This window comes from Drosophila bipectinata, chromosome 3R (genome assembly GCF_030179905.1).
Source record: "Drosophila bipectinata strain 14024-0381.07 chromosome 3R, DbipHiC1v2, whole genome shotgun sequence".
NCBI lineage: Eukaryota > Metazoa > Arthropoda > Insecta > Diptera > Drosophilidae > Drosophila > Drosophila bipectinata.
This window is the reverse complement of record NC_091739.1, coordinates 9,042,955-9,069,202: the sequence shown is the minus strand read 5'-3', so window position 1 is coordinate 9,069,202 and position 26,248 is coordinate 9,042,955. Positions and strand designations below refer to the sequence as shown.

At 42.9% G+C, this 26,248-nt stretch overlaps 3 protein-coding genes across 4 annotated transcripts in view; all 3 read right to left on the bottom strand.

Annotated features, from left to right (window-relative positions):
- Positions 1-978: 978 nt before the first annotated feature.
- On the bottom strand, positions 979-1,803 carry LOC108128629 (uncharacterized). The gene has a single exon (XM_017246310.3). The coding sequence runs from the start codon at positions 1,708-1,710 to the stop codon at positions 1,054-1,056; it is 657 nt and encodes a 218-aa protein (XP_017101799.1). The 5' UTR covers positions 1,711-1,803; the 3' UTR covers positions 979-1,053.
- Positions 1,804-2,056: 253 nt separating this feature from the next.
- Positions 2,057-7,096, bottom strand: LOC108128620 (uncharacterized). Its single transcript, XM_017246300.3, has 2 exons — positions 6,058-7,096; positions 2,057-2,283 (listed from the first exon to the last, which is right to left on the bottom strand). The coding sequence occupies exons 1-2, from the start codon at positions 7,094-7,096 to the stop codon at positions 2,057-2,059; spliced, it is 1,266 nt and encodes a 421-aa protein (XP_017101789.3).
- A 15,582-nt stretch (positions 7,097-22,678) lies between these two features.
- The window catches only part of sr (stripe), a 40,028-nt gene continuing 36,458 nt past the window's right edge, over positions 22,679-26,248 (bottom strand). Inside the window, exon 5 of one of the 2 annotated variants that reach the window (XM_017246696.3) lies at positions 22,679-25,880. In XM_017246696.3, coding sequence (XP_017102185.2) covers positions 23,851-25,880 — 2,030 coding nt within the window. In that variant the 3' untranslated portion in view covers positions 22,679-23,850. The remainder of the gene's footprint in view (positions 25,881-26,248) is intronic. The other variant, XM_017246697.3, reaches the window with a different exon arrangement.

The following is a 26,248-nucleotide window of genomic DNA, read 5'->3' as shown; positions in this document are numbered from 1 at the left end:
ATCAATTTTAAATGATTATATAATTTAATAATAAGAAATTTCATCAATTTTAAATTCCTATTTCATCTAGGAAACGTCGTTGGAACGTAGTTCTTAGAATGCCTAAATTTTTTAAAGTTTGGTTTCTTATATCTTAAAATATTAAAAGTTAAATATTAAGAAGAAAGTCAAAACAAACACATTTTTGAGATTCTTAACATTGTACTACTTCTTAAAAAATAAATTTAAAAATTTATATTTTTGATTTTAAGAACCTAAAAGATATAAATAATACTTTCATGCCTAACAAAATAATAAATGCCTTATTTCTGTATAGTATAAAATATTTAAATATTAAAAGTAAAAAATAAACAAAATTCTTACGCAATACGTAAAGTCTTTTAATCCCTATGATTCGAGTCTGCATAAAAATTAAAGAATCCTTTCCGAGAAAAGTTTACAAAAAAAGAATCGTTGTTTACTTTTGGGCTGACGCACTAATTGCATTGCAAATACGTGCGGCATAGTTTATGGGGGCCGTCCGTTAGAAAAAAACTTTGAACCCTCCATATCCGGCCGGCAGCAGCTTGGACAGAGTTAAAAATAGCCTTGAGTAAGTCCGCAGGGAAATGGATAGCGATACGACCTCATACTTGCCGCATACCCGTACATCCAGTGGTTTTATGAATGAAAGTACCGCACCCAACACCCAACCGTTGGGTGGAGAGCAGAGATCCCAGGGCAATGCTTCACCTTGCTCTTGACTGCCGCAATGCCCCATAATTTATCGATTCGTTCTTCGGTCCTGCGCACTGTCTTCCAGTAGATACAGATACACAGATATAGATATAGTTGCTGCTCCAGCTGCTTATCGTTGACATATTGGCGTCAATGAGCTTTGTCCCGTTGCAGCCCCTAACTGTTGCTTCCCAACTGACGTCATAGGAGCGTCGATGGGGAAGCTCCATTATATTCCCGATAAAAAAAAGCATATGCCAATATTTTCCAGGTTACTACATATTATGGGAATCTTTATACGGAAAGTAGGCAACTAAAATTACCATTAAGGTCTAATTAAACTGTGGGATTCCTATGGCTGGTAAAGTCCCGAAACCACTCAAAGTTCTCAAGCCACTCCTGAAAAGTTCCACCAAGGACACACAGGTGCACTGGCACATAGTTCGTCTCGGCTAGAATATCGTCCGAAGGATCGGAGGAAGTGTCTCGTTCGCTATCGGAATCCTCATTCGACAGCAGGACATCCAAGGCGATAAGACCATGGAGTAAGTACACTACGCTGCAGACCAAGGTGGCCACCGCCTGGCCTCGCATGAGCTTCAGATACGGATGCAGTGGCGCTTCTGGCAAATTAAGATTCTGCTCGGTCTTGCGGGAGTACATTATGTAAAATCCGGATTCAGCATCAGCCAGTGTCAGCAGGGAACAGAACGTGTAAACGACGAACCCCACCATGGGCCGGAGCACTTCCTCCAGGATGCTAGTCCTATGCCCGGTGCACAGGTTCACGCTGGCGAACATGGTCAGAACGGTGAAGACATAGAAGCAAGTCAGGTAGAAGTAGTGGCTAAGCTCATCGGCCAGCGGCAGAAAGTTCAGGTTCATATATATAAACCCAGTAAGGTGGTAATACATCAGGAACATATTGATCAAGATCTCCACGAAATAAAAGACGAACAAAACCGGTCGCATTTGGCAGAGGTAGCTCCTCATTTTGGCCAAGATTTTTGTTTTAAAAATTTCACAAAAAACTACAGTAATGAAATACTAAACGTCAGTTTTGTTTGATTATAGAGTGAACTATATTACATATCTATATTTTCATTGAATGGGAAATAGAGTGTGATAATTTTTGACCAAGATAGTATATGCATATTGGCCAAGTTACCCGACTAAAATGTTTATTTAAGTAAATACCTTAAATCTGTATCCAGGTGCAGACATGTATAGGAACAAATACTTGTCATTGCCGTCCACGACACGCTTTTGTTGTGGCTCCGTCCTCTTGGATGGAAAGTGCTGCTTGGGCTCGGCTGGGGCTCATCATAAAAAAACCACTTCACATCTGCTGCTGCTGGTGCTGCCGGTGGTGCTTCTGTTGCTTCTTGTACTGGACGGACTGCGTCTGTCTCCTGGTGGCGGCGGCTGCTACTGCTGGAAACAGTAGCAACGTTTGCCTGCCAGTTTGATGCTGTTGACTGCTGTTGACGGCGATTACGTTGATGACGCGAGACCGCAACGAATTTACGCGCAATTCTCCACCGTGCTTCAGCTCAAGTGCGAGACCTGGTAGCCGTAGTCGGAGCGGTAAGCATTTAAATAAATGTGTGTTCACTGTACACACAACCGTCAAACAGCAGGGCCAAAAAGTTAGTAGACTCTTTTAAAATAAAGGTTTAAAATTTTAAATTATTATAATTTACTTTAGATAAGATACTAAGGCATCCCTCCTTTTTTAGAATTTATTAATAAAATGCTTCCTCTCTAAACATCCCTCTATCCTAAGCAAGTGTTAAGTTAAATATTTTCGGATGGGTGTATTTTAATTTGTTTTTCTGGCCAAAAAGACACAAAAAAAACTGCAACAACAGCTAAGGAAGCTAAAAAAGAAGAGGACGAAAAAGAGAAACAAATCAGTGGCCTCTATTGTTGTTGTAGCCACCGTATTACAGGCAAGTAGGATGTGTGTGTTTGTTGGCAAAGTAAAAGGGTTAATTCATTTGGTCATTTCGACTGCGTCATCTCTTGTGGCTTCTTAACATAAAAAAAAAACAGGAGAGACGATGTCGGAAGAGGCTCGGATGAAGGGGTATGGTAGTGGTGCAATTTTGACAAGCGAACACACCGCTTTAACACCGAGTTTAAGTGCAACAAAAGCGCGGCTGGCTGTATTTTTAAGCCCCGCTCGAAATTCCAGGGATCGCACAGTAGTCAGCGCGGCATCATCCTCGAGTCTTTTGTTTTGCGACTTTGTTGGCTCAAGTTCATCTTAAGCGCGTGTGCCCTGCCCAAACCTAGGCGGTTTATTTATTTATCAGTTTGCTTATCCTCGCCTGTCGTTTTCCGCTCTTCACGTCCGGCGGCCATCTTGAAATCCGCCATTGCGCCTATCTGTGAGTGTGTGTGTGAGGGTTCCAATGTCTTGCATTCCAATTGGAATATTATTATTCTCCCGAATATAATTTATTTTTATAAAACTAAGTACTATTTAAAGGAAGTAGGAGAAATCATATTAGATTTAATAACATGGCAGTGGAGATACTCCCTATCCACAATTAAGCCGACCAAACGCTTATGTAATCCGGAGCACTACTGGGGCAGTGCAAATTGCCCGATATACGCCCATCCCAGGGGGCATGGCAGCCACATGCCATTACACCCGGCTAAATGCAAGTGCATAAATAACAATTACAGCGGTAGCAGTGGCCTCTATGGTCGGAGGAGGGATTCGGAGCGGGAACAGTAATAGCAATAATAGGCAACTCCGCCGCTCAGGTGTCAATTGGGGGCCGCGGTGACCAGCGGCCATTTTTGCAAAAGCGCATTCTGCTGATCGCCATATATCGGCATATAATGCCCGTTGATTATTATGTTTACACTACGCCGGCCGGCCGAGATTGCTGGTCCCGGTAATGATCCCGGACCGAGCAAATCTCAATGCAAATCAACGGCAATTAATAATTCATCGCCCGCTGGGCCTCCTTCCATGGAGTCCGATGGCAATTATGCGCCACCCTGCAGGCTGGAGCGGTTGAAAGGGGAGGCAGGAGCAGCACAATGAGCTGGAAATCTGTGAGTGTTGGCTAGAAAGAGGGTCGATAGGAAAAGTCATCTTATAGGTGAAAAATTCTTTAGTTTCTAAGATGAAATAGTGGATATTAATAACTATAGCTTTCTTCAAAAATTCACTTATTTTAAAATTAATTTGTAATAAAAGTTAAGGTTTATGCTTCACTCTACTTTTTGATATTGCCTCCGAGAGGGCACAACTTATTGATCTCGCCTCGCATATCTAACTAAATCTTTGTCTATATTCAATAAAATAAATTTAATATGCAAAACAGCCGGACAGCAGCAGCAGCAGCAGAATAAGCTGCGCAGCAGTACAAACTGCTCCAGTGGCCGCCTGTCGTCCAATATCAGCGAATTTGCAATAAAATATTTGTCTGGCCGTCGCTTTCGGTCGCTGGAACTCGGCTATAACCGTGCGAGAGTGTGGGGCAGGCCAACAGTGGGTCGTCGAGTGGCTGGCCCGGCCTGGCTACTGCAAATTATTTATTTGCACCTTTCGCCGCCATCGTCTGACTGGCCTGGCCTCCTCCAGCACCCCAGCTCAGCTCTTTCTCCGGCTCTGCATTTCCATTTGCTTATCAAATCGCCAGCAATCGCAGGAGAGTGAGAAATGCAGGGCAAATATAAATATTAGCCGCCTGAAAGGGGGGCCAGGGAGGCCAGGGAGGACTGGACGACTGGGGATCTAAGACGTGGCGTATGAAATTAGGCGCTGCCAATACGCCGCCAGCCATTTCGACCTGTCCAATGCATGAAAAGTGTGAAAACGAATTAGTGCCCGAGATCGGAAAACCAGAAACAGTCCAGAAAACTCCAACCGGAGACTTCTGAATGGATCGAGGGCTGAGGGCAGACAGAGGTCGCTAAAGTTATTAAGCTTTCGAGGTTCGAGATTTTTTATGAAGCTAGATAGGTGAACTTTATACAATTTTTATATAAAGGACTTTATATTTTTATAAGAACTGCCCTACGGTTTGATTGGCAAAAAAAAAAATTTATAGGTTTTTTTATGGATTAGATATAATATTTTTGGATTTATGCTATTGATTCTATGGAGTTTACGTCTCGTAGATAAAAACCCAGGTCGGAGACATCCCTTTTAAATCAAATAAAATACATTCCACAAAAGTTTAATATCTTAATCAGAACCACCTTTATCCTAAAATTTGGATATATTTGCATATCTTCTCTAGCAACTCTTTTTTTCAGGCTGAAAAACAGTTGTCCTCAATGGTCCTCATGGTCTTTCAACACATGTTGCTTGTTTACTGTTTGCCATCGCCAGTCGATTCGCTCCACAAATGCCAAATGCGGAGAACCAGAGCTAAATTGTCACTTGCACATGGGCGCCCAATAATTATAACAATGGGTGGGCCGGGCAGCCGTGGAGCTGTAAACTGCGTCATGTTCACAAATTTGTTTGCATTCCACAACGGTGGCCGCCGCCGACAAAATGGCCCAGAGCCCCGCCAAAACGCACAAAGATGTGGAAAAATCGAGGGGAGTTGAGAAAAGCCAAGCCAACGCCGCGGCGCGTAGTTGAAAATTGTCCGACTGGCTATCGTCACATATGACAAATTTTGTTGTTGAAAATCGTGTAGCTGTTGCGTGTGGCTTTGCAAATCGATGGGGCGAGGTGGAGGGAGGTTGGGAGGCTGCCACATGCGTGGCGCATGCGTGGTGGAGTCGGTGACTATGACAAATCGCCACATGGCAGGCGGCCAATTAGCAAGAAGAGAAGTCCGTTCAGACTGGTTCGATGGCACCTGATAGTCTTAAGATTAATTACAGCTGAAGCCAGCCTTAGCTTCTTTACATATGAGGGGGATGTATGGATGTCCTAGCTTCACTAAGATACCCTGGATATACCCAATAATAATGTTTTAAAACACTCACATTTATGCATAATTTATTTCTTTGAGAAATTGTAGAATATAATTAAATTCTATATTTCTATAGAAATTGTAAATATTTTAAAATATTACGCTGCGGTCCTTGATTTTGGATTACATTTATGAAACTGAAAATGGAGCATATTTTCGAGTGCAAAGTCCTCTTTCAGGAGTTCCAACTTCAAATAGGATGCTTTTTGTGCCCAATATATCTCATTATCATTATATGAGTTGGAAAGTGTTGGACAGTCTGTCACCTTGAATAGAAAAGAGTTCTTATAATTTCCCTCTCGTCTGACCTTCAAAATATTATGGAGTACTTCTTCTGTCAACAGTGGACACCAGCCAAGTACAATTTCTTTCAAATTCGGGCAACTTTTATAAAAATCCAATAATTGAAGATCGGTGAGATCTGGACAATCGAAAAATACGGCAAGGACTGGGGAGTCTGGCAGGTTTAGCATGTCCATGTCCCGGTTGTCGAATTGGCAATGGACTAGAATTATCTCATTTAAGGCGCTGCATCTACTCAACTTCATCTTTTTTAGGTTTTCACTGTAGACCATAAAGCCGGTATTGAGCTTGAAACTCTTCATAGCGCTAGAGTTGCGATCGATCACAAATTTTATTGCCTCGAGTGTTTCCTCAGGATCAATGGTCTCATGAATTTGAAGATCCAACAAGTTGGGAAGGCGTATGATTTCATCACGACTGTTTTGAAATGTACTTAGATTAACCATTAGGTCCTTGAGTTGCGAGAGATTGGAGATGCCCTCTAGGATGTGAAGTCTTTTGCCCAAAAAATGTAGTTTCCGCAGTGGAAGATCACTCTCCATTATAGCTTTCAAGGCTGCGTTGGATATCCCTTCATGGATTTTAAGGTCTTTCAGTTTTTTAAACTGATCAATAAAGCTGGATTGTATTGGAGTTAATGTCTCCAGGCTGCGTAAATTTGTCAGTAACTTTGGCAATGCGTGGAAAGGCCATTGAACAAAATTGCGATTCTTTTCCCTGTTGACTTGATTGCTCGGGGCGATCTGACAGGAAGTAACTTGGGGCAGTTCCTCCACTCCGGCCTGTTCTAGGATATTAAGCTCCTCCTGCAGCTGCTCGGAGCGAAAAACAACACTCTGGAAGTGCTCACGCATATGGTTGAGAAAACAATGCATATTCTCGCCCCTCAACTGCCACTGCAACTTTCCCAACTCCAGGTGCTTGTAATCATTCTGCCACAGGTGTAAAAGACTTTTTACTACCTTTTTGGATTTCTGGGAGATGAGCGCCTGTTCTTGGATCGTCAGTTTCTTCAGGATGCTGCCCAACTGTATTGTGTCATACCTGTCGCCTTCTGGATCACTGTTCAGTTCATACTTCTTACTCCTTGGCTTTCCACTCTTTTTGCCGCGATGTGGCATGTTTTTAATGAACAAAAATATATTATAATGGTCTACTTATTTGTCCTAATCCAGCAAATATTTTTAGCCTACTGAGTGTCGAATTCCTATTATACAACAATCTTGCCAGTCACAATCGTAGGAAAATATTTTCATGCACCACTTTCCACATAACACTTGTGGCACTGCTACCACCCTGCTGGGATCGGATGCTAACGAGCCATGGATATGTTTTCATTTGAAACTGATTTTGTTTTATGGGCCCAGGCATGGTGCCGAGACCTGATCGACGGGGACACTCGGTCACTCCAATCATCCAATCCAGGTGAGTTTTTCCTAATGCCTGGGGTGTCTGGGGCGGGTGGGGCTTCTAAGGCGGCATCTCCTTCAAGCAGATGACCGGAGATCTCCGCTAATGAGCCGATGAGTTGTTGGGGAGCTTATTTATGGCACTTGCTTGCCCATATCTCGGCTTTTGTTTCCAAAACATTTTGCTTTGGCATCAATTAAGCGATTGCCAGACCGAAACCGGCGACCCAAAACAAGTTCCACAATCGAATCGAAAAAGAAAACTATGGAAAAGCAGAGACAAACTCGTTAAAAGTGTGTGTCTGCGTTTGGCGGACGAAAATATGAAAATTGAAATGTTTTATTAATATTTTTCAACAGCTCCAATGCGAGTTAATTAAATTTGTTTCCTTGTTTTTGTTTTGCAGTTTCTAGCTGTTGTCGACAACCGCTGCAACTCCGGCCATTTCTGACAGTTTGGACGTATTCGAGGAGGCGAACAAAAAAATATCTTGCCGTTGGGTGGTTTTCAAACCCCACCCCAGATGTGGATGTGATTAGATTTGGGGAAGGCATCCAGGCTACAAAGTTTTCTATTTTACTATCCGCAAAGCTTTGGGCGTATTATATTAATATTTTTAGGATTATTAGGAAAATAAATAGAGTCTAATGATCAACATTTCGGAACCAATACTATAAAATACAAAATATCCCGGATCTTGTACACTTTACAGCATTTGTGTATAGCTCACTCCCCTGGGCCCAATCAGCGAGTGCTTAACATTTTATTTCTTCGACCATTTACTAGCTTTAGTCTGGCTTGAATGGCAGAAAACGTTTATGGCCTTGTCGGGTGGGCCCAGAGGCAGAGATACAACTGCAGATACACGTAGATACACAGATACAAATTGTGCCTGCCCGCATTTGGGGCGTTTACATTTGGTTTCGGCCGCAACCCGTTTAAATGCCTCGAAATTCGGATTGTTGGCTGGGGCACATGGGTAAATATTTTAATTATTTTTGCTCAGCAACGCCCCTCAAACTAGATTTCTCCACATCCGATTACGATCAGCCGTGAGATATGGTCGAGGATTAAATGGGTTCCATCATCCAAAGTTGGTCAGGTGCAATTCCCTTTGATCGCCGGGACCTGCAGCGATGCTTTCTCATTAGCGGCTCATTAGCCCGGCCAATTGACGCCTCCACGCCCCGAAACACCGGGAGCTGACTTTTATGTGGCCGAGAGAGGGGGCTTCTGAAAACATCTGATTACAATGCGCAGCCAATTGACCAACCAAGACCGGGGACCGAGTGACTGCAATTATTTGCACGCGAATAAACAATTCAAAACATCTCTGGGCGTTTATCACTGCCTCTCGAGTTGGCCGTCTTGCCATTTTCCCGGCCTGTTGGCGTTTAATTTTACGGCTTTATTAGCAGGGCCATCGCTCGTTCGGCCAACGTTGGTAATTTGACGGCCCCCAGGGCTCTGCCACCTGCATTCAGTCTCGGCATGGCCATAAGCCTGAGCTACTGTCGGCCCGATGAGAAGATGTGTCTTGGCCTGCGAGTTGGACAAATGGGAGGTCTCCGATGTGCAAGGAATTTAATTTGCAGTCTGAATTCCCTCGAATGGCAGCTCTTTGATTTATTAAAAAAAACCGGGCCTCTAGTAACTCTTTATATTTTAGGAACATGAGAGTAAGATTTTACTTTTTAAAATTTAACTGAATTTTATATTTTTACTTAAACTGACTAACATTTTATCATCACGTTAAATCTTACTTTATTCGGTTACCTTTTAAAGTCTTTATCCTACATCCTCCTGCCACTTGTTGGTTTTGATTTATGAAGCCCATTTGAATTATATAAACCACGTATTTATGCGGCAGGAACTTAAAAGAGGCTTATGGAATGTTATCCCAGATTATGACCGGCAATTGAATCGGAAAATGCGAACGGACTAACATTTTGTTTGCCGGTTAACGATCAGTCATTCACTTGGTTACTTTATGTTATGCGCCAGCAACATTCAATAATAGTAATAATAATGATAGCAACTGTAAGCGCATCGCTTCACCATTTTATGGGCAAGAGTGCGGAAGAAGACAGGACTAGGATGCCCAGGAATATTAAAAACCGGCCGCGATCGGGCCACAGCAGGCAATTGGGATTGGCTGGGCGTGCGTGTGGCATTTACGTCGAACTGTCAGCCCAGATGACAGGCCTTAAGCCAGGTGACAATGTTGCCCTGGAAGACAGTCACGCCAACTCCAGCTCTCCCTTTTTAATTTTCCCCATTGGCCCACGCTCATCAGGCTAATTGCCATTTACACCTTAAAACTGCAATCAAGTTTATAACTATTTCTAAATACTAATTTGGGGAAAAAGAAATGCGGGAGGAATGGGTTATTAAAAGATAAACCTTAGCATGATGGACCACATGTATATACCCTGGAATAATTAATTACGTATACTTAATATACGTATACTTGATATTAATGAAAATTTTTAGAAATGTTTGTTTTATTATTATAATATTTATGATTTCTTAAGGTTTGTTTCTTATTTTTGATCAAAATACCCTATAGTTAATTCTAACTTGGACAATTAAATTAAAGACATCGTCAAGTTGGTGGAGATGCCTTTCAAAAGGTCCATTGTGTAGCGTTTACCATTTTGATGGTTCCAACATTTTTATGGGCCATGTCCAAAGGTTTTTCAATACAGATGGATCGTTAATTTCTTATTTTTTTTTAAGGGGAAGATCTAGACAAAATACCAGAAAAACGTTTTTGTGTCGCCGTCCTATGTGCCGATCAATAAAAAAAAAAATTCCGATTTTTAATATGCAAATTAAGAAATTAAGGTAATTCGCATAGGCATAAAATGGATTTCAGGAAGACAAAGGAAGTGGCTTGGGGAAATTCTGGGACAGACGCCACAATTAATAACTATTTTGCGATAATATCGATCAGTGATAGTAAAGTTTATCGCCGGATTGTAAAAAATCAACGGCACGCTGTGTTATTGGATCAATTATTCAGGCCGGAGCCGAAGGGAAGGGCTATCGTCTCTAATGAACACATTACATAAAATGTTGAGTTTTATGCCCCACTTTGAGAGCGGGCATTTTTTCGTTCATGAGGGACGCGCCAATTAGAAGGGCTGTGGCGGGACGGGGTCTTGGACTTGGACTCTTGGAGAGTCGGTTTTAATGGCAATGGGCCAAGCCATGTCTGGGCTTTGGTTTTATTGTCTAGCTACTGATCTGTATCTGGTGTATGTATTACTCATGTTACCGTCGAAGAACGGCAGAAGAAATGCGGCCCGGCCCGGCTTGGCCGCTCCTCATCAACCCGGTCATTACTTGATTAAGTTCATTTTGCGGCCCAGTTTGGTGCAGTTGGTTCTGTTGTTTGGAAAACCGATATGGGTAAGCGATACCCCCTGGATTTTCCATGGCTTGTGTGTGACAAGGTGCAGTTGGGCTACCAGAGTCGCATAAATCTGGCTCGATTATGCTGTCTTGCATTTCACCTGCTCGAAATGCTTCATAACTCAGTCCATTAATTGCATTCCGAAAAATACCCAACTGACTTATACAGAAGGAGTTATGAGCTGCTGCGATGAATCGGATTTCGAAAACAAACTTCAAATTCAACGAGGAAATCTTTCGGCCCAATCGCGTGGAGGCTGCTGTCTCACCTCATCAATCAATGCTTGTGGACCGAAATCGAAAATCTATTTTTGCTAATATCGCATAATCTTGATTACTCATTTCCGGCGCACATCTCAAACGATATTGTCAAAGGCAATTGCAGAGTAGAGGCATTGTTGTGACTTGAGCTCCTGGATACCCTATTACTGCTTACCTATAACTTATCCGTTAGCTGATGGCTAAGACAAAAGCGACCCAAGTATGAAAAAATGTATGAGTTAAGAAATCGCGCTCAGTCATTAAGCCGAGGATAGACCTGATTCAGAACCACAGACAGACGGAGACCCACAGACCGTCAAGTACTCAATAATTCACAAAAAAATACGAAAGAAAAGAAACACGACGTCGAAAATAAAATGATCAATATGGAGACGTTTGCACAAGAGGGGCCAAGCACTGGCGACCGACAAGCAAAAGAGCAAAACGCAACAACGAGAAATTGAAAAGCCACAAGTCATCTCAGCTGGTGGCTTAAAAGGCGCGTGCTAAGCCATTCATATTCATAAAAAGAGCCACAGCGAGGGACCCGGAGCCCCCAACCCGAGCTAAGCCAAGCCAAGAGGAAAAAAAGTATCCGAAGAAAAAAGGATTGGCCGGACTGGGGCGGCGGGTGAACGACTGAGGCTGCGGGTGCGAATGTGAGGCAGCAGCAACATCAGCAGCCTCCAAGAGATCTGGCAAAAAAACTGGACTGAAGAACCCAACGAAAGCAATCGGACCTCTACGGCCCAGACAGACGGAGCAATCGGGGGGATGATTGGGGGTACGAAAAAAAAAAAAAGACCCACGACCGAAGACCCAAAGACTGAATGTCGGCTACAGTTCCGCAATGTCGCCGGGCGACAGCATCAGCATCAGCCTCAACTCAACATGCCTCTATAGATATTCTATAGAAAGCAATACGGGGCACTGGAGATCTCAGAGGGGGAGGAAAATAGGGTATATAAAACTTATCTGCCTGTAAAAATATTCTTAATTTCCAATACCCTTTCAAGGAGTTTATTGTAGGATCATTGTTGAAGTTAAGCCAAGTGATATTATGAAATAAATTCCATAAAGCTTTAAGATCGGTCGTTTTATTTCTAAGGAATGTTATAAAGTTCTGTCTTCAAAGACAAATCTTAAATCAATCCATTATTTCTGTATCACTTCCCCAAACATGTTCCGATAGTTTAGCTTTTGAAAATCACATTTTTAAAGCTTTGTAACACTAAGTCCATATTAAGGGTATTCAAGACTCAAGACTAATGTGACTTTTCCCTTTCATATTTATTTCTGTTGCCTTTTTAGGGATGGGCATATCCGATTTTTGTTACAGCTGAAACTTTACGGACAGAATGGGTTTGTTGTTGCGATTGTTGTGGCTGTTGCCGTTGATGTTTTTATCTTGTAGTCAGTCAGTCACAGTTGTTGTTGTCATGGCTGTTGTTCCCCCGATGCCGCTGTTTCTGTTGTTGTTTCTGTTTCTGTTTCTGTTTGAGTTACCTTTGGGCTTTTGGCGTTTGGCGTTTCTATAGACTGGCTGTGTGATTTACCAGTTTGATTGATTGGATTAGGTACTTATGTTATTAATTTACTTCTATTTATAAACAAGCACCGCGGACAAAGGCCCGTCTCGAGGGCCTCAAGCTGACCCGCTCCTTCCATCCCCCAAGCCTACGGCCTAGTGGGTTTTTCAATTTTCATTCAAAAACATTCGATGGCATCCATGAATGGTGGGTGAATAGATGCTCTCGGCCTGACAAATTGTGAACTGAACTGAGCCGAGTACAGTTGACTTGAGATCGTAGCGATTGATGCTTCATTTCCGGCCAACAAGCCGCTCCGATGAGATCCAACCGCAACCAATTTATTCCCATTTTCCGAGTCAAGTGTAAAGAAATTAATATTTCAGTCGGCTGGCTGGGCTTATCGGGCGGCAACAGGGGTCGTGGCATCTTCGTCGCCACTAAAACAATCAAAGACCAATCAAACAATCAAATCGTTTTCAACACTTTAGCATAATTGTAAGTTATTCTGCCTGGGGCCCTTTGCATTTGCATTAATCGATGGGTTTTTCGGCATTTTTGCGATAAGCATCTGGGAAGAGACGTCGCGACTTGCTCCGAGATTTTCATTTTCATTAATTTGGATCGATTGGAACGGTACAGCTAACCCAGCTAACTGATCAGATCTCTGGGGCTGTGTTCACAAAATCCAAAACTGATAACCATCGACGTGGAGGAGAGAAAAGCACTGAAATCGAAAAAGAAATCAACAGATGATCGCACTCGGCTGGTGGTCCGACCGTGGCCAGTACCTCTGTTTTCGGCCTGGTCAAAATGTCAAACTGCCCCGGACCTAAAGGCCTCATTAGCGTGCCAAGTGTGGAGCAGTGTCAGGGCTCGATATCGACGCCTGGACAGGTGTAAATGTAAATAATCTCGGCCACGTAGCCGCTGCCCTAGACTGCTCCACATGAGGGCTGCAGACGGTGCTATAAAATGTTGTATTTTGAATTAATTTTTGTTTGCTTGAAGTTGATGTTTCAAATGGTTATTTTTCAACAGCACTTATCTTTGCTCATTGATCTTTAATAAAAAAGTTAATCTCTAATCGTTAAAGAGGAGAATAATGCTAATAATTAAGGGTACATCCTTACAGCTTTAATGCCTTTGTAGATCTATAAGTCATGGCCGTTAACCTGGTACTGTGTCTCCCACAAGTAACTTACTTTCGTTGCGCTAGTAATGAACTCAGTCTGTCTGAAGGGCAAAAACAAGAAATGGCTGAAAGCTAAAAAGCAAAAAACAAAATAAATAAAAAGAACTAAACCCAAGCAGACGCATTGGAGCGTTGCAAATGCATTTTAGCCATTTTGTAGCCTGCTTTGGTGACGTGTCGGGATGTCCAACGTAACTCTGTGTTCCCTCCTCTGCCAGTTGCCAGATGCCTGTTACTGCCTTCGGCGTCACTCCTTTAGGAACCAGAAGAGGAAACGACATCAGCATCAAAATCAACATCTCGGCTTCAGCATCAGCATCATCGGTTGCTCCAGCAGCAACATGGCTGGGCCAAACCCTTTTTCTATTTCCGCTTGGCCCGTTCCAGATCCAGAGATCCAGCGAGATGGCAGGGAACAGCTCTTATCTGGGCGTTGTAATCGAAAACAGAAGACTTTTAGTCGAGAATGAGATCTCAGCCTAAAAGGAAACCAGAGACAATCTTTAAAGTACATTTTGATTTAAAAAATGAGTAAGGAAAAGTTTGACAAAAATTCTTACCAAAATTGGAGTAATATGGTTAATATAATTAGTAAAATATCCTCATGTTAGACATCCTTTTTTAACACTTTTTTGATTAAACAGAAGAATTTGTAAATGCGTGTCTAAAATGGACATAAAATTAAAGAAACAACATTTCAAAATAAGAGAAAAGGAAAAAATCGGCACACGGCAGTCGTAAAGTAAATGATCAGTTCGACCTGAGACTGGGTTCCAATGGATGGCCAGCATCCTCGCCGGGGACTCGGGGAGCCGGGAACCCAGTAGGAAATCCTCGAACCCGCAGACCCTTTGTCTTGGCCGTTGCTCTGTCGCATCGGTAGGCCTAAAAGTTGGACCTTTTTGCGTGTCTCGCTTTGGTGACATTCTGGTTGTTGAATTGTTGTTATGGCTTTTCGCTGTTCTTGTTGTTGCTGGTGTTGTGTTGGTTGCCGCGTGTCATTTTCGAAATTATATGTCACACTTTTGGCGTTAAAACAGGCACACGACCGACCGACCAGAGCAGAGCGTCCGACCCGTTTCAGAGTCCTGATTTTTATTGTCATGTTTTGATCTTTTCTTATTTTTTTCCTTTACTCTGGCTTGGTTTTAGTTTTTATGTTTTTTATTTTATTTTTTGTTTTTTCTGCCCTGCTGTCGCTTGTGGAGTTGGAGTTGAACTTGAAGTCAAGGAATGCGCATAAAAGTTTTTATGTTGTCAGCCAAGTTAAGACGGCCGTTCCTGGCTGATTTCGTTGTTATGACCAGTTGGCCGAGGAGGCTCGAGGGGGGTAAATACTTACTCACGGCACAACTCAATTGAACCGTTAAATATGGGTATATATTCAGGGAAATCATTCTCGAAGACAATGGAATCATAAATTCTGACGTCCACTTGTTGCATTTATTTCGAAATTTCTTGTATCTTTTTCCCAGTGGCCAGTGAAGCGTTTAATTTGAAATTTGTCCCAAACGAAAGGCAGTTAATCAAAGTCTGTTAACACAAAGGGAGTGGGTGGTCTGTGTTGCCTTTGTTTTGGCTCTTTAAGTTGTCCATCAATTTGCATCATTTTGTGGCTCACTAGTTGACGTTTGTTTAAAGATCGCCCCCATGGTTGAATTTGGAATAGGCTTTTGGGTTTCCAGCTCACAGGTTGCTTTATGCTGGTAGCTTTTGACCCAAAAAACATTTATATGCATATTGGGTAAAGAAATCTCTTTGATTTCGATTCGTGGCTGCTTTTGTCGACAACTCGTTAAAGTTGTCAATAAGTGCACCATTTTCGGCTTCTTATCAGCACTGAGCCAATAAATACACCCAGACCCCACGAAATTCAAGCCATGGCCGAAACTGACCTCTCAGCTCTCGACAATTTAAATGCTAATTTCCCGAGGAGGGTACTGCGTTTTGTTTTGGTATGTTGTGATAATTACCTCAAGTTATTTTTATTTATATTTCTTCCGATAATGCCTCTTAGTGGGGGGAGAGAGTGAGTTTCGTTATCTACGAGCTCTTACATTAAATACCGTTGGGGAATTTGTAAAGAAATGCTAATTCCCCGACGCGTGTGTGGTCCCCACAAACTAACTAATTGGTTTTAGTGGAATCACAAAAAAAACCAAACAAAAATGAAGACCAAGAGCCGAAAATAAATTTCTGGCTAAATGGTAGATAAGTGTATGGTAAGTAGCCGGCTCTCAGACATTCAGGCAACAAGGAGGAGAAAATGCCGGGCAGAAGCTGTTGGCGGCGGCCTAAGCAAGTTATTAGAATTCTTGTCACCTGGGCCATGGAACAAATTTACATGGCAACCAATAATTGAACAGCAATTTTCCATTTTCGCCACAAACTGCCAAGGACGTGAGGAAGTAGGCTAAGGTGGGGAGATGCAGGTGGAAAACTAAATTGATTTTTACACTTGAGAGTTGTCGGAGTTTTTCTGTCTGGAGTGCACTTGGAAAATATTTTATTTAAAATTTGAAATAATTCTTTAATGTTTGAGGTCTTAATGTAATTTAAATTTAATAAGAAATGCTAAAGAACGTGATTTATATTTTGCAAATTAATATTCTAAATCAAGCCTTCTAAAAAATAATAATTTTTAAGTGTATGTGCCTAAGGACACACACCGAGTGTGTGGCTCGAGTTAAAGTCAAGCCAGATTAGCAGTGACCAACACATGTTGCAGCTGTTGCCGATGTTGCTGAGGCTGCTACTGCGGCTGATGTTGCTGCTGCTCATCAAGGAACGACGCACGCAAGTTGTAGCTACAACATGGAACATGGAAGCATCCAAACCAAAGGGACAGGGACAAGGACTTCTCCGCCAGCGGCCTGCTGGAACACATTCCCCAATGCTCTGTTCAACGGCATGTTGCAATTTTAATTGAACCAGCCATTAATTAATTTTGAGGCAAAGGCTTTGCCAACAGGAAGTTTTAATTTAATTCAATCAAAATTACAAATCTATAATGGCTATTGTAGGATTTGCAAACCATTTATTTTTACGTGAAATAAGTTAATAATTATCACTTGAAGGTCCCTTAACTTCCATACACTATTTTCGCTATGACGTTGAATGCAAATCCATGGAAATGTAGCGGCAATAATTTCATGATTGATGGCCGCGTAGTTCAGTTAACGGCGGCTGTTGATCGTCGATCGTAGATCGTGGGGGGATCGGGGGCTGGGAGATAGATGTGGCTCGATCCGGCGATTCAGCGATCCGTGCGATCTGAGCGATCAACCGTTGGCAGGCTTTCGCATAAATAATAATAGACTTCTGGACCAGTTGTGCTAACATGGCTTGTGGTTAGCGTAATAATTCATCGGCTCTGGCAATGGGGGCCATTATTAGGCAGTCGAAGCGGCTACTGAATTTGCGATGACTCCGGCCAAAAAAAAAAAATATGAAATACCCAGCTGGCAAAACGCTCATCATCAATATTCGGGCGATGAGCTGAATTCTCCAAATTCGGGGCGTGTCATTTGATCGGGATGGCGAGTCTGGTCTATGCAATCACAATAATCAACATTAATTGTGAATCAATAAATGCACGCCTTGCACTGGCTAGTTGAGGGGCGGTGGGGGCGTGGTCTGAGCACGGGTAATTGGCTCAAACGTGAGCAGAACGCGTTGCCAAGTTTGTTTAAAAGCCCATTAATTAGTGAGCATAATTGCCGGAGCCAGATTTAAGATTAATTGGAATATAAAGATATGGCAAGCTATTTCGATGTGACAATCGCTGAGAAAGTCTGCGTGAAGAGATTGAAGTGCACATAGGTGTTGAGGTTTATAAAATACAACTTTTTAATTTAAAATATATTTTTTTCTGAATTAAAAATCCTTGTTTTTCTATCAAAATTTAGCAGTTTAAGTTCTTTAAGCGGTACTTGCCTTATAGGCCATCTCTAATTCCAGAAAATTGCACGGCAGGTATTGGTAATTGCCTGGAGAACTGTGGGGAGTGACTTCTCCTCCAGTAAGCAGAAGGCTGAACTCATAGACAAATTTAATTGATGTCTGCGACGCGACTGGCGATATGTCAGCTATCTATTTAATGCCTCGATTTTAATTCTGTGCCACTTCCTGTCACTTTGCAATAATTACCCAAAGGAGAATAAACTCCTGGACGACGATGTGAAATAAAAATAGAGAAGATCGAAGAAGAATGCACTAATATATATGTACAACGATGTTGGGCATTTCTTTTATGGGAAATTATTGCTATTTTTAATGCAAATGCGCTAATTACAAACACTGATAAGCCAGGCGGGACCCCAAGGAACGGCCAATGCATTAATTAGGAATTCCAAAGATCGCAGTGCTGCCTGGGATTGACCATCTAGCCATTTTCTAGCTATCTTTTAGACTAGAACTTTGGATATTGTACCACTTTCTTATAGAGATTTTAAAGAAAGAAGAGGTATAAAGTCCTTTAAAACTCAATACTTGGCTTGTTATAGACTTGCCAACTCTATTTGGGCGGTTCCAGCTCTCGGATCCAGTGGTCCACTGGTCCAGTATCGAGTGTCCAGCGGCGCCTTTGGCCAAATGCAAAACGCCCGCGGCACAATGCTCTGTGACAAAGTGGCACGCTTCCGCAAAGTGTCTCCAAAGTGGATCGAGCCCAGTCGCCGGGAGAACCCGCTGGAGAACCGAGTTGGCTCAAAAATGCATGTGCCACAGTATGTGTGTGTATAGAGAAGAAAAATAAGAACCAAAAACGAAAACAAATTAAATTGATCTAGTTTCTTTATGGCCAAGAAAGCTTCTGTGCATCGTCCGACGACACAAGTCCCAGTCTCTGGAGTCGCGGAAGAGACAACGACCGATGACAACGACGACGATGAAATATGTGGCCATAGATATGCAAACCGGAGAATACTTTCGGCTCCAGGTAGCTGCAGCTGGCGAAGATGGTGCCCCCAGTGCCTGGTGTCTGGTGGCCGGTGCCGGGTGCCCTTATGCCAGAGAGGCTGCTAATGCATCGGCAGCAGCCATGATGAATTAGTTTTGATTAGGCCAGATGCACTTCCTCCGCGCAGCTCCCTGCCAACTTTCGCTGATTCGACCATAATATATCAGGGCTTTTCAATTAGTCAAATGTCGCAGACAGTGCGATATGGCCGGGTTTATTAATAGCACTTCGCTACCGACCACTGGGGGCCTTCGACCTTAGGGTGGCCTATCTCCCAAAGGGCGCGCCCCAAAATCAAGGGTCTGGGAGTAACTTTTTCAGGTTTTCAAAAGCAGGAATGTATCTAATACGGATGCTGGCATGGTTCTTCATTAAACTCATAAAATATTATGACATTTGGCTAAGAATTGCTGGGGAAAAGATTCGTTTGGCCAAAGCCATGGAAATTTTGCTTTTCATCGGATTCAGTGTGTCAGGAGGAGAGCTCGTGTCTGGGCCGTGTGTTGCATGCCGCATGCAAAGTTGAACTTGGTTTAACTGCTGGCAATTCTATTTATTTACGAAATAAATCACTAACGGCAACTCATTAGCAGTTAAGCAAAGATATTATGCTGAGGCAGTACAGAGATTGGCTGCATGACATTCCTCTGGTCCTTTTTGTGGCTCGAAAGAGTAAAAATAAAAATACAAACGAGTCCGGTTTCGATAGTTGATGTTGCCGGTTGTTGCTTTTGGTTTTGGTATTGCTTTTGGTCGCTGAGTGACTGTTCAGCGACACCTCGCTGGCAGATAGCTGGTCCACTTCCACTTCCCCATTCGGTTGCGCCCCCACCTCCGCCGCAATCTCATGACTCTCACAATATTGTCGTCTGCTTCGGCCGGTATCTTGGCCACTGGGCGATAAGCCACATTGGTGACCATATATTGAAGCTACCGAATGGCTAAGATGAAATGTGGCAGCTTATCAAATCGAAATCAATTTGGACCATATCGGGCATGCCATCTAAACACCTAAACATGTCAAGTAGGCGCACTTAAGACGACAACTACACATGTGCCTCCTCGGACTGCCGATTGCCGACAGTTCATCACCTGCCGCTGAGGCTCCATGTGGCATTGGTGCCCTGGGATTACTGCTCTCGGCTTGGTCTGGATTCGGAATAATTTTGTTTGCGCCTGTCATAAGTCGAACAACTGGGCCCGGGTAACAACTGGCCATTGGTAGCCACAGCTCGCGGCTCAAATTGTACCGCAAGCACACAAATCACAAGCCGAACCTCCAGCTTCAGCTCTAGCTCCTTCCTCAACTCCATCTCCTCCTGCCGCTCTTGTTCGATAATGATTGCTGCGCAGACAAGAATTTCTAGTTTCAAACCTAAGCAGTCAGTCGGGCAGTCCGAAGTGGCCGAAGACGTGGAAGATGCAGCCGTGAAAGCATTTTGCATTTCAGTGCCCTACTAGCTTGGGGGAACCACATTTTTTCAGGTTTCTTAGGAAGGTTTACTTTACAAAGGGTTTCTTTTAATAAATAGGTATAAAGGCTCTGGGATTTCTATAAGGATTTTTTGTAGAATTTGTTTAAAATGAAATAAAACACACAAAAGTTGAGGCTCTATTTAATATTTAAAATGTTGAGGTATTTAGTTGAATCTAACAATTCAGAGCATCCTATAGTCATCTAACCAAGATTCAGGTACCTTTCCTTTTTGCATTTTTACGAGAGAATTGCGCTCATAACTTTGGCCAAGTCCCCGACATTGGCTGCTCGTCTTTGGCAAGCAGAAAACTGAAGAATTTTAGGCCCGACATGCGCCTGTCGCTCCTGGCAGCCCAGTCGGTTGCCCGGACTCTTCCGTCCGAACAGGTGGGCCAGGCGGGCCAGGTGAGATGACCGGCGAATTGTTGGAGCGAAGCGTTTCTGGTCAATCGACTTTCGTGGCGCGCTTTGGCGCTCTTGCCACCAGGCTGCAATCGCTTTAGAGTTTGGAACATTTCATTAGTTTTGAGTGCTGGCATATATCGTCCGTGTCGTCGTCAGACGCTCCGCTTTGGCTATTATTTTCAATTTTATTGCGCTTTTTATTGGGGCTGCATTTCGCTATATATGGCCACGATATGGCTTATTGAAACGAATGCCTAACTAATTTATATGGCCAGAACGAAACCAATTCGCAGGGAATGCGAGCGATATTGAGTGAAAAGACAGTTGAATGTTGAATTTTAAATTTTGTTTCTTTAATTTGTTCAAAAAGTGGTTGCCAAATTTGCATATTATTCAATTATAGTTATGTGTATAATACGTAATTCGAATATTGTTAGTTTACATTGACATAAAATACAAACTTATAGTTAGGGATATATGTTAGATGTTAAACTTGTAGCAAAGAACTGATATAGTGCGGGAGAGGCCCAGGCCTCCCCCTCGGGATGATAGAACCGATTCGACAGACTTAGCGATCTAAACACAAAGACAGTCTTTGAAACTAGAGCTTACGAATTGAGAGGTTACTTAGAGTATCTGTTAGAAGGTAATTAAGTACATAATGTGCACACAAAAACATTAAGAATCGATAATTTGCCTACGCATTGAACGCACAAGTAAAATACATATCTTCTGCAATGCAACATCTACAAAAAACACACTGCAAGCTTCACCTTTGAGCATTAAATTGTCTCTTGTCTGGCTTTAATATGCTTAGCTACGAATAATTGTTGTCTAGCTAAGAATGCATCAATAAAATACATTTATTCGAATGAATGCTATATCCATAAAGGTATTGTATGTATGGAAGAAAAACTGTCCATAAGCAACTTGAGTTATAAACACATCTACATATGTACACATTAAATACACCTAAGAGTTAGTCGGCCTGACTATGGGGTTTCTGCCTTCTGATTAGTATTTATTAATAATTATTAACACTGAACCATGCATCAAGTGAACAATATAAATCACAACGTTTAAAATTTCAAAATCGCTTCTTTAAATATAATTATTCATCTTCTATGTTTTTTGTTTTTTTTTTTAATAAGCTTCGTTATTTCCGATGGCACATAAGTTTCACATCCTCCTTTGTATTTTGGATACTTTGTGACTTACTCTAGCTAAGAAATGACAAATTTTCAATACAAATATAAACATTAATGTAGCTTCATTTTGAATGCGGGAAGTGCTTCTATTTTTAATTTTTCTTGGCACCGCCCTTTTCCTAACTCTATTTTTTCAAGATTTAACCTTTTTCCATCCTAATGCTAATTTGTGTCTGATTTTAGCGGCTATGCAAAATATATCATTCATTATTTTGCCATAAAATAGATTTGAATTTAAAACATTTTTGAAGCAATCATCATTTTCGTTGCTCTCTCTGTATATATCTAGGTATCTTTCTTTCTGTATACATCAACAAATATATCTGTCAAGTGGCACAAGAGTTCCATTTAAATAACATTTTTGTTTATTCGTGAGTTTCCTACACTTTCTACTTCGATTCAAGTTCGTTAGGCTATAATTTGTGAGGCGCCAGACTCATTCAGAATAAGCTGAACATCATATACGATTACTAGTTTTAAATATTCTTAGACTTTACATATATTTTGGGTATACAGTGTTTGGGTATACATAGCCATATGAAAATATATATAGCTGGGGCTAATGGGTCTTGGGAAATAGTAGAAAAGTTTAGAAGAGAGAGCAGGTCCTTTCCCGCACTGAGTGAGGTTCGAGATTGTTCCTATTGTCTAACACGAAACCCACTTTTTTGCGATCCTTATTGCCACGATCTGCGCATCCGAAACCATTCCTTAGCTTGCACCTTAATATTCCAGTGTTTGGGAGTGAAAACAAATAAAAATAACCCAAAAGAAATGTTTTTTAAAAATTGTTATGTATTTTCAGAAGTAAAATAACGGACTAATAATGTAAAAATTAAACTTAAATCGATTTAAAAACTAAGGAGAAATAAGTTTCTACAGTAGATTGAACATAAACTTATTTTAATGAAATAAAACTAAATGTTATTATTCCGTTTTGATTTCGAATCAATTAAGGAAGTACAAGGGGCGTTTATCAATTTTAAGTTTTCACTTGGCGAGACGATTTCCTCTTCGTTTCTAATTAGCACACGAATATTCCATTTCCGTTTTTCGGATTAAAATTAATCTTTTGTTTTGTAACTTATGCAATTCATAATGCTTAGAGGAAAAAATGATATGCTAAGATTTGTGTGTTCTGCTGCAGTGTACTGCTCGAGTACTGCTGCATGTTAAAACCTAACTCTAAACCTTTAAGACAATAAGTTAATAATTATAATAGATTATAATAGATTTGTATAAATATTTTAAAATGCAATAAATTAGTGTGTGTGCGTGTGTGTGTGCTTGTGTTAGCATTTTTTAAAAATGAACATTAGCTAGGCAAAGGCGAAAGGATTATAATTTTTAAAATTATTTCTGGTTTCTGGTTATTTGTAGTTATGTAAAGAAATTAAAATTAATAATTATTACACATGAGATCACAGTATTAGAGACATAAGTTAAATATTTTCCCATTTCATAACTATCGAATAATATTATTATTGATCAACTTGCTTTAGTTAGGCTTTGTATGGTTAGTAACTTTGTTTTGCTTTGCTTTGCTCTGCGTGCTTCTTGCTAAACCCTCCATTTAGTAAGTTGTGTGTTCGAGATATTAACTAGGCTAATTGTAGCATATTGTGTTGCTTCTTTACGATTTAATGTCTTGCATAGATTTTGCTTCTATTTTTTTTGCTGGTAGCTGGTAGCACAACTCCGTTTTACGACTATCGGTATACTCTAAATGATTATTCAGCATCGGCGATTGATCAGTTGCATCAGTTTCCCTTCCTTGCCGGATACCCCTCAATTGTCCGGGGACCTGTCCTTGTAGAAGAAGGGCTGGCTGGAGTCCTGGCCCACCAGCACGTAGTTGAACGGCACGGGGCTGGTCAGGGGCGAGAGGGTGCCGTAGTCGGAGGTCAGCTCGAAGGGAAAGGCGCTCTCGTCGAGGTCCAAGGCCAGGGCGAGGTTCATCTTGCGAATCTTGCCCTTGGCCTTGTCCTCGGCGGATGCTGAATTCTGTAGTCTCTACATGCTCGCACTCGACGTCCCAATGGCCAGATCGGCGGCCTGAAGGAGGTGGTGATGGGAGTGCTGGTACTGCGGATGCTGTTGCTGCTGCTGGTGGTGGTGTTGCTGCTGTTGCTGGAGCTGCTGCTGCTGTTGGTGTTGCTGCTGCTGTTGCTGCTCGCCACGCACTTTCTCCTTCTTGATGCGCTGCTTCAGGTGTACCTTGGCGTGCCGCTTCTTCTCGTCGGAGCGGGCGAACTTCCGGCCGCAAATGTCGCAGCTGAAGGGCTTTTCGCCGGTGTGGGTGCGAATGTGGGTGGTCAGGTGGTCGCTCCGGCTGAAGCTCCTCATGCAAATCCGGCACTGGAACGGTTTCTGACCTGTGTGGATGCGTATGTGGCGGGTGAGCTCGTCGGAGCGGGAGAACCGGCGATCGCAGTTCTCCACCGGGCAGGCGTAGGGTCGCTCGTGCACAGGGGTCTTGCTGGGGCGGTTGGGGTACTTCCTAGGCTTCACGGGCACCAACTTTAGGGGCACACTGCTCTGCTGGTAGACCTGCGACAGGATCTCGTGTCCCTTGCTGGTGGATGGGCTGTATTCCGCCAGTTGCACAGCAGCGGCTGCTGCTGCGGCGGCGGCGGCAGCTGCTGAGGAACTGCCTCCGGATCCGGCAGAGTATCCCGTGCCATTCGAGCTGGGCTGCATGTCGGGATAGCTCTCCTGCTTGGGAATGAGCACCCCCAGAGCTGCATTGCTGGAACTCGCCGAAGACGTGGGTCCCGGCAGCACCAGGGTCTGCTGTTGCTGCTGTTGTTGTTGCACCTGTTGCTGTTGCTGGGCATAGTCCGCCGGGGAGTCTAACCACTGGTACTTGGGCTGCACTGTCCTGTTGTACTGCTGCTGCTGCTGCAACTGCTCGTGGCTGCTCTGCAGCTCGGCCAGGCTGGCGAATCCGGTGGATCCGGCATAGGTCGGTGGCGGTTGCTTCAGCAAGAGCGGCGTGCAATCCATGGTCAGGCCCAGAAGCTCAGCATGCTGGGCTGCAGCGGCTACTGCGGCCCGTCCGTCGTCGTAGGGCGAGGCAGATTGCTGTTGTTGTTGTTGCTGCTGCTGCTGTTGTTGCTGTTGCATGGTGGTGGCGTAGTGAGCGGGCAGACTGAACATGGGCGGCTGGAAGAGAGCCTTGTCCGGACTGGGCAGACCCCAACTGTTGCCCAGACTGTTCGAGGGTGGAGACATCTGACCGGGCAGAACGCTCAGCTGGGGGGAGGGAAGCTGCTGCTGCTGTTGCTGCTGCTGTTGCGCCGCTGCTGCTGCTGCTGCGGCGTTCATCGCGTTGCCTGTGGTGGTAAAAATGCCACGATATGAGATTTTGCTAGCCTGTTGCTGCTGATGTTGGATGGCATGTTGATAGTGTTGTTGGTGTTGCTGCTGGTGTTGGAGTTGCTGTTGTTGCTGCTGGTGTAGCGGCTGTTGTTGTTGTTGTTGGTGTTGCTGCTGTTGTGGATGTTGTTGTTGTTGTTGGTGTTGTTGTAGCTGACTGTGATGATGGTGATGATGATGATGATGGTGGTGGTGATGTGGCAATTGTTGTTGTTGTTGTTGCTGTTGGTGTAATATTTGGTGTTGTTGGTATTGATGTTGATGTTGCGGGGAGCTCATGTGTGGCTGTTGTTGTTGTTGTTGCTGGTGACTGTGGTGGCAATTCGCATTACTGCTATTGTTGTTGTTGTGATGCAGCTGTTGTTGTTGCTGCTGTTGGTGTGATTGTGTATTGTTGTTGCCTGGAGAGCCAACTCCTTCAGTGTTGTTGTTGCTTTCGCTTGTTGTCTGTTTGCTTGTTGTTGTAGTTGTTGTTGATGATGATGTTGTGTTGTTGTTGTGTTGGGGGTACATATTACAACTATTATTACTTGATTCTTCCTTGACAATGGCTAATGCTGGTGGCGTACTACGTTCCTCCTTCAAGGGACTGCAATGAGATAGCACTGGACTGCCAACGGAAATGACTTGGGGCTCCAACGATAGATCCTCGGATTCAATGGATCCTGCAATCATAAATTAAAGAAAAGTGTGGGTTTAGTTAAAGATCTAAGTTCGTGGATAATATCTATAGTTTGCTATTGTAATATCCCCAAAAATTAATTTGAATTTATATTATTTTACTGAAATCAAAAAAGTTAATATTTTCCCTGAGAGTGGCTTGTTCTTCTGGTGTTGCAGCTTCAGTTTCTGGTGCTGCTGCTGCCGCTGCTGCTGCGGCAGGGTGCGATATCAATCACAGTTCGCTTGAATGGCATTGGCATTGGGCTACTGCAGCTGGGCGCGCTTTGATTTCGCGGAAATCGAACGACACGGGAGGTCGCATCATCGCTCATCGTGCCAGAAGTCCACCAGTCCAGCCGTTCAGAAGACA

Coding starts and splice junctions, on each gene's coding strand:
- LOC108128620 (XM_017246300.3), bottom strand. CDS start 7,096: ATGCCACATCGCGGCAAAAAGAGTGGAAAGCCAAGGAGTAAGAAGTAT. Junction 2,284..6,057: donor ATTATTGGATTTTTATAAAA/GTTGCCCGAATT, acceptor TACGGCTACCAG/GTCTCGCACTTGAGCTGAAG.
- LOC108128629 (XM_017246310.3), bottom strand. CDS start 1,710: ATGAGGAGCTACCTCTGCCAAATGCGACCGGTTTTGTTCGTCTTTTAT.